Below are 11,142 nucleotides of genomic sequence, written 5' to 3'. Positions count from 1 at the left end.
TTGTTCTTTTGTTCCAACCGTAGGGTTTCTGCTGAGTCTTGAAAAGATTAAAATTCATTCATTTGAATTTTGAAATTAAATTGTTTGAATTTTAGTTAATAAAAATTAATACATATACATCTGAAATATTATGTACTACATCCCAATTATTTTGAGGTAGATCTTAAATATGTTAATGTTCATTTATCATTTAAAATGTTTTGATTTCTTAACGTTTTCAATGCAATGTTTTGTTGAGGTTTATTTCTCAACGATACAGATATTAGTACAACAAAACCAATTTGCAACTGATAACTGAGTCCATAAATAACCTGGTAAAAATTTACTACAGTAGACTGCTTGTAGTTTGTGAGATAACGTGGCATTTTAATGGTAATTCTCTTTATATTCGGCAACTTCAACTTATCTTCAATCATGGTTAAGTGGATAATTCTGGGATTCTGATGTTCCTTCGTATCCGTCATACTTGAGGAATGTTTTGAAGTTTAACTTGTTGAATAAAAGACATAAGTGATAAAATGAAGGTTTTATTTGGCAGAAAACCAGCAGAGATCAAATGAATACATGGCAGATTGTTAGAGTCCAGACACTGAGCTGATCTGGACGATGGCACTTTGGTGCTTTTTGTGCAAAAACAACAGGTCTGTGTGTAAATGGAGAATAATTGATATAAACTCTGAAGCAGTGCCACTTTAAATTTACATTTATAAATAAATAAATGAAGCACAACAGAGATGGTAGTCAAAAAAAAATTCTCCACACATTATTATAAAGTCTCAGTAGTAGAGCTGTTCACATTAGCATGTTATTGCCTGCATGAGGGGCGGTCACACATACGCAAATGTTTCAGTGGTGAACCTTCCCCTCACTTCTAATCTGTGTGAGCCAGGGAGCGACATTTGCTTCATATTTGTGTATGTGTGACCGGAGTCATGATTATAGGTAAAGTGACAAACCATCGTGAAAACAGGTGTCTCACCCACCAGCGTTTACAGAATATATGTGTCAGTTAAATTGAAATGAGTCAGGCTGTGTCCGACTGGCCTCACTCACAGCTGAAGTAAAAATCACTGCTTTGCTGTAATCACAATAAAAAAAAAAACTGTTGTGTGTATAAAACGTCCTCACAGAAACACTATTCACACACAAACATAAAAGCATCCAACTCTAAAATAAGGCTGTTAATGTGTCATTGATTCACCGCGGTGCTTGGTACCAGAAACACAAGACGACAAAGTCCAACACTGAGTCTCTTTGAGTTTGGTTTTTCCTCCTAATTGGTCAGTCAACATGGGACACCTCAGTGATTAACCAGCAGCTGAGGTCAGAGGCGGACCACATCATTTGTCTTTACTGGACTCCGCTTCGTCGGGTGGTGGCGCTGTCAGTTGTTTCATCTGTAGATCCACTCTGGCTTTGCGGTGTTTCTGGACCAGGTTGCCCCCCGCGAACCCCAGGGCGCCCCCTCCCAGAGCAGCGGCCACCCCTGCGACTTTAAACCCCGCCAGCAGCCCAAGTGGTCCTCCTAACGCACCGCCCAGCAGCGCCCCGGCAACTGGCAGCAACGCCATCTTGTAGCCCACCGCCTGGAGAGACGCGAGGCAGAGACACGCTCGACTTTAATATGACACACACGTACACACACGGAGGCATTAGTACCTTGTGGCTTGAAGACGGAGTGAGATAGAGTTTGGATGTGTCTATCCTTTCATGATCACACATCGACCAACGGAAGGAAGGAAGAAAAAAACCCGACACAAACGAGGCTGCATGTGCAAATGTAAACCGACTCTTCCACAGCAGCATCAAAGCATTTTCATTATCTTCATTTAGGAGAAATCAGAGAGATGTGGCCTGTGTGTTATTACGGCTGTTATCATCACAGTGGAAGGTGCTCTTTGCTGATGGCAATTAATGGCCGCCCTCACACACACACACATACACACATGGACACACACTTGATTAACACTTCACCATTAAATTAATCTAGTTCAAAAGCCAGCATTGCTTGACCCAACCCCTGTGGCAGTTGAGGGAATTTTTAATTTCAGCTGAGTTAAAAGGACTCTGGGTACAGGTTGTGGAAGACGGCAGGAAATGTGGGTGTTGTGAGACTGATCATGTGTGTGTGTGTGTGTGTGTGTGTGTGTGTGTGTGTGTGTGTATTGCTGTTTGACCTGATGACAGATTACAAGCTTTCAAACATCTCACTTCCCTCTCATCTGTGTTATCTCTCCACACCCCTCTCCCCCAATGTGCAGCCCACTACATCTGCTGCTAAACTTACAGAGGTCAACCTTTATTGCTGTCACCATATGGGTGAATTTAATTAGAATTAAATTAAAAACAATATTTCATTTTTGAAGTAATCATTATATACAAAGGTTCAAATTGTTTGAAGGCCCCTGCACAGTATTTAGTTTTGAGCCATGCACTTAGCCTTGTCTTTTTAGATTTTTACCTTTGCCAAGGATGTTATGTTTTTTTATTGGCATTTATCTTTTAGCAGATTTACACAAAGACGACTGAACTGATTTTCTTGACACTTGGTGGAATGGTGGGACTTCTTAATCACTCTCTGTATTATTGCGAGGTTGGGCATTTTGTTGCCATTTTACACTGATTTCCCACCGTATATATTTCATGAATCATGATGAAAATAATCAGGCACATTTAGAGGACTGATATTTATGATTGTGTCTATTAATACAATAACCTGGGACTCCTGCTGCCACCTCAAGATGAAATTCTGAGACAAAAGATCAGAATTTTGTTTGTGGTATTCTCACCATTATATACAATCAAAGCAAGTGAGATGAAATTACATTATTTCTCCCCTCCATACCTTCCCCTGAAAGCAACTTGCACTTTAGTGTCTTGCACTATCTTAGTTCCTGTGAGCGAAACTAAGATCAACATGAATTATTTCATCAGAAAGAGTGAAGATTTCTTTCCTTTTATTGAATCCAAAACTAAATACTGGAAGTTAGTTAGAAAGAATCGCTTTGACTGCTGCGTGTGTTTGTGTTACTGTGGTTTTTAAAAGAACAAGTGATTCATTCTGGGTATTACGGACAAAAAGTTCATCAAGTGTGTAATATGTGTGAAGGGCACTGACTTGTCCTTCTGAGTTACACTCAGTGTTAAGAGTGTATCGAATTGACATTGCCGCCTGAATGCTGCTCCTGAAAAACTATTAAACAGTCATTCAAACCTCTCTTTAATGCTGCACACACACTAACACACAGACCCTCGCTTGTCAACCTCTCATCCTACCTCTCTATCACTCTTCCTGCCCTCCACTCTGCTCTATCCCTCTCTGCTCTCTATTTCCTTAATTGCAGCTTTCCTCCGTATTCGAACAGATCAATAGGGACAAACGCTGTGGAATGGCTGGGAGGCAAAGTGCCATCGATCTCCCTATCTTCCAAACACCGCGCACACACACAATCACACAAGCACACACACCCACGAGCACACACATACACACCTTCCCCAGGCTCTTGGTCCCCTCCTCCACGTTGGCAGCGGCTGTGTTGACGTTGTCCTCTATGCTGTCAATCTTCTCCTGCTGGGACTGATGCAAAGGAGTTAGACACACAAACACATATAAACAGACACACGCACGCACACATACACGCACACGCACACACACACACGAACACACACGAAACACACACACACACACACACACAAGCTAGCACATGCATTTCCTTGTGTGAAAGAGTATCCACCTGTTGTGCACTAGTACGTTTTCTTAAGTGTCCAGATTCTGCTCCACAGAACAAGATAACATGGGAAGGGTTTGTGTGTGTGTGTGTGTGTGTGTGTGTGTGTGTGTGTGTGTGTGTGTGTGTGTGTGTGTGTGTGTGTGTGTGTGTGTGTGGAGGTTGAAGGTATATTCAATGGAGATTATACTGGGGGTGGGGCTATACGGTGTGTTTGTGTGTGTGAGTGTGTCTGTGTGTGTGTGTCATTGTGTAGATCTCATGAAATATTCAGAGTGGCAGCTGTCTCTCTCCATGTGAGGCCCAGATAGACAGTGACCAAACAACAACCAGAACATCTTCTTCTCCTCCTCCTCTTCCTCACCTATGTTCAAAATAGCTTGTTCCTCTCTCACCTCCTCACTCTGAGACACTCAGCTCTGTCCATTTGACCTCTTCTCTTACATTCCCAGGTAAAAGCTGCCTATAACTAAATATTTTCAGTCTTAGATTCAGTCTTGTTAGGTCAGACAAGCAGGAGCCATACTATTCAGGATTAAATGATAATAGGGCTGAAACTATTTTCATTATTGATGAATCTGCGGATTGCTTTCTCAATGAATCATTTGAAAGTAGTGAAATACTGAAAAATACCCACACCCAGAGGTGACACCTCCAAATCTTTTGTTTTATTGCACCAGCGCCCTAAATGTCCAGGATAAAATAAGACAAGGAATCAAATTCTCTCACTGGAGATGCTGCAAATTTTACGTTTGACACTTCTGCTAAAAAAAAAACATTAACAGGGTAGATGTCAACCATGAACCAGAACTGAACCAGTTAGAGACTGTTGCATCTCTCCCTTTCGATTAATCTTATTTCTACACTATTTCTTACTCATAAAGGCATAAAATGTCACCAAAGTGTAATAATGAAAACAAAAATTATAGAATAGAAAGAAAAATCACAAAAACAATTATTTTATCATCAAAATATTTGCACATTAATTCTCTAACTGGTGGAGCTATAAAGAATGAAACTAAATATTTCTCTGTAATGTGGTCACGTTTTGATTACCCCACAGCTGTCTTCAGTCGACTCTCTTAGCAAAACAAATTTAAACTCTCAAATTCTTTAATTTGTCCTTTCAGTAGAAATCTACAGCTGAAAAAATCTTAGTTAATTGAAAGCCCCAGACGACAGAAAGAAAAACACAGAAGCACGCAGACAAGCACCGGAACATCCACTAACATGACGCACGTACAGACACAGAAACAACCACACACTCAAACACACTCAGTGTTTCCACTGTGGCTGAGCGCTGGAATATTACTCCCCTAACGGCGTCTTTCACCCCAGAGACACCACAACAACATGTCTATGCTCTTTCTTCCTTCCCCATGCCTCTGTGTGTTTTTTCTAACCTAAGTACATCTTCTCTCTCTCTCTCTTTTCTCCGTTAATCTCTCCTTTCACCCTGCCTCCTTGCTTCTCTCCCTCCATCCCTGAGGATAGAGTGATAATCTGGACCGTCTGTTCTCCACCTGCTCCGATGCATCCCTTGTTTCTCTCCTTACTCCCTGTGGACAACCTGCTGTCCTCACCCAAATCCTCCCTCTCTCCCCCGCCTCCTCTCTTGCTTTGGATGAGGGGCCTCCGAGGCCCCAGCGGTAGTCTCGGGCTGATCTGTGTAACCTTCTCTCGGAGGAGCCTTACCAGGCAACACAAGCACATACGGTCAAATACACACTACTTCCTGGAAACGCCATAGGCGAACCGACTCCGTCACATTTTTTTTGTTCACAGGCGTAGCTGTGCACACATGTAGCTGGAGAAGTGCATACAATGTTGAGATATAGGGCAGAGTTGGGAGTTCATACTCACATGAACAAGCAGACTAAACTCTGTCACCAAACCACTCAGCTCCTTCAGATCCTGAGAAGAAAAGAGAATATTAGATTTATTTCAATATGATGCTCATCACACAAATTTACAGCTGCAGTCAAAGTCAATACTGTCAGTTTTAGAGATGGACGATTGAATTAACCAGTAATAATGTGTAGAATATGTAATATAGCGAAGCAGATTGAAATAGATTTGTCTGTAGAAACAGGTAAAATGGGTCATTTACATTAGATATAGCACATTTAGTGGCTAAATTCCATTTTATTTCAGGGTCCTGGGCCCGATGTTCACGCTGTTGCACTGCCACAGCTTATAGGACACTCAAACATAAATGAGCCATTGTTAACCCTGGTTTAAATTTCTGTGTAAATCGACGCAGAGCTCCACACAGTACCTCTTCCAAGTTGTCCCAGGACTCTGCCGCACTCTGATCTGCAGGAATCTCTGGAAGGTGCAGCTGTATTTGCCTGCCGCCAGACATAGACTCCTTGCCCACATCATCGTCATCATGGCAACTGCTGGCAGGTGCAGGTGATGGAGGTGGTGCGGGCTGGGGCACGGGGTTAGAGTGCAATAGCAAGAAGTCGTATGCGGCGGCTGATGCTCTGTCCCTGACTGGCTTTACAAGCGCTTCCAGAGCATGAGCGTCTTCGGCACGGACCCGAGAGCACAGCTTCTCCATCTCTCTGATGTTTGCTCTCAGCTGCTGCAGGGCGACAGTTATAGATACATTATATAGATAAAACAAAAAAAAGACATACAGCACAAGATGGTCGAGCCAAACAACTGGGAATAACTTGATGTTACCTGCTACATAAAACCTGAAAACTTCTAGTAACCAATAATATACATTACTTCTTCTAAATCCACCTAAAAATAATGATTCATGGTCATTTTGCTTGGTTTGTGTGTGTGTGCGTGTGCACTTTGGCAGGGCTTAATAAGGTTCAGATGTGAGGCTGGAGAAAACAAGCCCCCTCATCCCGCCGTGCCCTGAGGGTGACAGGAGGATTACATCCCAGCCATCAGCCCTCCAGGCCGCAGGATGACCCGGGCTCAGGGGGTCAATGTGCTGCCGATAACACATTCGGCTAATTACACAGCATGAATAAACATACATGTATACACTTGTCCTCATGTGCATAAGACCGAAAAACACACTGATTAACACCGAGACGGTCAGGTCAGACACCTGTCAGCTTGCAAATTAACCATGACCGTAAGTAGCTTGAAAGCACAGACGGACAGATAGACAACCAACCACATACTCAATAGCAGATATTCATGATACAACAGTATTGACTATGCTCCGCTGTCTCACAGTGTCTGCTGTGGCAAAGGTGGGGGCACTGAGTCTGCCTGCGACTTCCTCTGGGGGCTAGCTTGGTGCTAGGCTAGTGGGACTAAATGTCAATCATCGGTGAGGAGAGAGACTGCAGCCTGTTTCTGTACAAGGAGGGACTGAAGACAAATGGATGAAAAGCAAGAAGGAAAGAAAGGCAGTCTAAACTTTAACATACTCAGTCACCTTCTCTCTACTGTCTATCTCTGGCACATAAGCACACACTTACAGTATATACAGTACACATCTAAAGCAGAGCAGACTAACCCATACTCTGTATTAACACCATGCAGACATGAGAAAGCACTCTGCGTATGTCCCTGGGATTTGCAGGGAATGGTGAGAGGATAGGTGTGTGTCTGCTTGGACTTAGTTCACCTTCAGAGACACGGTGGCTTCCAGGCAATAACATCCCTAAAGGCATTTCACACTCACCATGTGAACAAGTACACAAGCACTTGCGCGCACACGCACGCACACACACGCACACACGCACACACACACACACACACACACACACACACGTTGGCGTGTTCAAGGTTTGTTAGAAACTCCTTTCTCGTCTTGATTTTTTTCAAAAGAGGGAATTTCTATGCAGAACTAAATTCCGTCAAAATATTTTTATGTGTTTTGCTTATATTTTATCTTTTTTTCAATATTTCCTTGTTATATTGCATGTTTACTTACTTCTTACTTTTTCAGAGCAAACTCAAAGTGCATAGATTTACATTAATTTATTGTATTATATTTAACCAGATCTCAGGGTCTTCCTCAGCAGATGTAGTTGCAATTGAGATCGTAAAGTTTTTCATTATGTGACTTGGTGAAGTAATAACAGGTGGTTGTCCCAGACACTTCCTCATTGTGTTCAAACGCAGTTCAATATGCATTTGTTTGAGAAAGGTGTCAGCTTAAACAGGCTCTGAAACAAACGACTGATATTCATCTACTACACTCACAATGAACACTGTCTATATTTGACTTGACAAAGACAGCACTTCATGTCCTGCTACTACTGGTCATCACTTTTAATTTTGAAATGTGAAATCCTCGCTCACACTCAAATCAGAAAACCCGTAGTTCCTTTCACCTAATTGTCCAGACAGTTTGAGAAAAAAAACATGCTCTGCTTTTGCAAGGTCATGCAATTTCAAGAGGTGGTGAATCCCATCATCATCTGAACAATCCTCACATTCACACATCTGCAGGAGTAAGACTTGAAAAATGTAGTTAATGCCTCCGTGATGACAGAGAGGCTGGAAGTTTTGAATGAGAAGTTTATTGTCATCAGGAAATTGAAAAATATCATAAAGTTTCATGGTTTTCAAATGTAAACTATTGACAGGCCAGTTATCATTTTCTATCTGTCACATACAGACACTGGTGCTTTTTTTTAAAGTGTCTCTTATGATACCTGAACAGTTCTGCTGGCGTTGATGTGCTCTTGATGAAGGCGGTCCCATTGCTGGCTGTGTTGATACTGTGTAAATGAAGGAGAAAAGTATCAGTTGTCCATCTGTTGACTGGAAGTACGACTGTGGAGGTGAGGGTGAGATCATGTGTGCAGCCAGATTTCCGTCTTCACCTTCAGTATGTTATTGTGGTGTTTCTGCAGCCTCTCCAGGTCCGTGGGCAGAGCCACTTTAATGAACTTGTGGATCGGTGCCTCCAGGCGCCTCAGTGTCAGCTTGTTGCTTTCATCTGCCATGTGTCCTGCAGACTGCCCACAGCCAACACCTCTGTGTAACTTCAGACACTGCACCTGCTCAGTTTTATCTATCTGCCCCCACAGAAACAGGAAAAGCCTGCAGAGTATGTTAAAAAAATACATAAATCAGAAAAATAAACTCTGTGACACATGCAAGTCTGCCCACACATCTAAAATTGGCGGCGCCATAAGATGAATACATTTCTTTCCTTGCCAGCTTGCGCTCAGTAAAAAGAGTATTAGAACTATTACTTGTGTGGCGTACAGAAAGTACAGCATCTACAGTGAAACTCAGTCAATCAGTTTTATTTTCAGTCAAGAGAAAATTCAAAGTCATTTATTTGTATAATAATCTTTTTTTTTTTTTAAATATTGATAATCAATTAATTCTGCAAAAATAAACATTTCCTATTTCCAGCTTCTCAAATGTGGGTGAATTAGCTGCAAATATAAAATCCATTAAATTTCAAATCAAGTACCCTTTTATTTGTTAAGGTCCAAATGGGAAATTGTGATGATAAGACGATATGAAAAGCAATATAACCAAAATCCAGCCTGTTGAATATATATGTATATATACATCTACCTCAGATCTGTAAAATGTTTTGCTGTTGATCAAGTGTCATAAAGAAGAGTTTAAACCACAACCTTCAACCAGCAGCAAAAATCAGTCTGTAAACTTAAAAGACACAATAATGTGACATTTATTGTGATAAATATCGATATCGACTGATGTGAAATCCTCTTATCCACATATCATTTTCAGCCACATCACCCATCCCTGACTGTGGTATCCCTTCTTCACCATTTCCTCCACAAATTATAAAACAGGTGGTTGAAGAATGAAGGATTGAATCATCACTAATGGAAATAATAAATAGTAACATGCAGTTGCAATTCCATATAACACGGCGCCATGTGAGTGTTTGCAAGAGTCTAATGATAAACATGCTAAGCTACTCAGTCACTGAGGTTAATATTAGCTGTTAACAATAGAAACATTAACACCTCGGAGTTTCTCTGAAGGAGGATGAAAGACAAACACCAGGAAACATTTACGTGTTTTTGTTAACATGCTCCAAGTGGTAAATATCAAAGTTAATAAAGATGAGTTATATTAGCTCTGTTCCAAACGCCAGTGTGATGCTAGGGGGAGGAAGGCTAAAGGAAACTTAAAGGACACACGGCGACACTTACCAGAGAGAATATCACCCAGTGATGTGTTTGATATCAGAGACTACAAGTCTCCATTCTGAAGAGAAAACGAACGTGGAGCTAAACCCGCAGCTTTCAGCGACGCTTTCACTTTTCTTTTGACACTTTCTTGTTTGTAAACAACTCTCTTTCCCGTGCATCAGCGAAAAGATTCCGACCTCCGACCACCGGCGTTACAAATCGTTCCTCCTCACAGGGTCCCGTGGTGGGACCAAAACTGAACTGTGTTAGTATCTCCAGTGAAAAGCTATTATTACACCATGAAATAATCCTATTGAGTTATTTATTTATTTTTTAATACAGGTCTTATCTGAATGTTTTGCACTAGAAAGGTACAACAATCACAATTTTATTTATCATCACATCTGTTAAAATTAAATTAAAATGTCTCCTATTCAAATCTTATTATCATTGTCCTTATTATTAATAGTAGTAGTATTAATTATGCCTCGACTGGGCCATGTCTTAATAAACTTGAGAGTACAGGGTTTATAGCAGACACACTGTTCTTGTGGTTGGTTCTGACTGAATTTTTAGACTAAATATTAAATCTAAATGTCACTGTTATGAGGAAAACGTTGAATAAATGACAAAAAAAAGGCCGCAACACTTTGACTTGAGAAAAGTTGCAGAAAATATAAATAAACTTTTAAATCAACATATGAAATAAAATAAGATATTATGCTTTTATTTTTTTTAATCTAAAAAAATGTAGCAAGTCAACATTTTCTCGGGTGGTTTTTCTGAAATTCTTTGGACTTGACGACCTCAAACTTATCAAAGCTCTGGCTGCAGCTCGGCTCTATGGTGATAATTCTTTTGGTAAAAAGGGCAGTTATGAAAGTGACTGTGTGGTCACCATGTGTCACAACTACTCATAACAGCTACGCTATCAGAGAAAATGTGACCATGATCAAATTTCAAGCTGTGACAAAAATATCACAAACTCCCTAACCCTAACATGATTAAATAACATCTGACATTTATACATTTTAATGATCTGCTTCAGTTTAAAACAAAGAGAGGAATATTCTGGTTCAGTGTCTGATATTGTTTTTTCTTTTCTCTTTAGCTGCAGCTGTAAATAGGGTCAACCCTGTGGAGCGAAACAGTAAATGTGGTATTTTTGTCTGTGTTAGTGTTTGGAAAAGATAAAGAGAGAAAACTAGGTTTTCCCCACCTCCAAGCTGAGATCAGCTCATGTGTGGGTCTATTGCATGTTTCCATTGCTCTTCTTCAGGACCTTTTACCTTTGACATTCAGGC

General features: G+C 40.9%; 1 protein-coding gene across 1 annotated transcript; it reads right to left on the bottom strand.

The window, feature by feature from the left end:
- Positions 1 to 511: 511 nt before the first annotated feature.
- stx17 (syntaxin 17) lies at positions 512 to 10,032 on the bottom strand. The gene is made up of 7 exons (XM_020093284.2): positions 9,860 to 10,032; positions 8,540 to 8,759; positions 8,369 to 8,434; positions 6,007 to 6,318; positions 5,592 to 5,642; positions 3,491 to 3,577; positions 512 to 1,586 (listed from the first exon to the last, which is right to left on the bottom strand). The coding sequence occupies exons 2-7, from the start codon at positions 8,660 to 8,662 to the stop codon at positions 1,341 to 1,343; spliced, it is 885 nt and encodes a 294-aa protein (XP_019948843.1). The 5' UTR covers positions 8,663 to 8,759; positions 9,860 to 10,032; the 3' UTR covers positions 512 to 1,340.
- Between the last annotated feature and the right edge of the window lie 1,110 nt (positions 10,033 to 11,142).

Source organism: Paralichthys olivaceus, chromosome 13, assembly GCF_024713975.1.
Source record: "Paralichthys olivaceus isolate ysfri-2021 chromosome 13, ASM2471397v2, whole genome shotgun sequence".
Taxonomy (NCBI): Eukaryota; Metazoa; Chordata; class Actinopteri; order Pleuronectiformes; family Paralichthyidae; genus Paralichthys; species Paralichthys olivaceus.
This window is presented reverse-complemented; position numbering and strand designations above follow the sequence as displayed.

What these genes read in the sequence shown, in the direction of transcription:
- stx17 (XM_020093284.2), bottom strand. Translation starts at nt 8,662, where the DNA reads ATGGCAGATGAAAGCAACAAGCTGACACTGAGGCGCCTGGAGGCACCG. An exon ending in ACCACAATAACATACTGAAG is followed by an intron (nt 8,435 to 8,539) that starts GTGAAGACGGAA and finishes TCATTTACACAG; the next exon opens with TATCAACACAGCCAGCAATG. An exon ending in CCTGGGACAACTTGGAAGAG is followed by an intron (nt 5,643 to 6,006) that starts GTACTGTGTGGA and finishes TTTTCTTCTCAG; the next exon opens with GATCTGAAGGAGCTGAGTGG.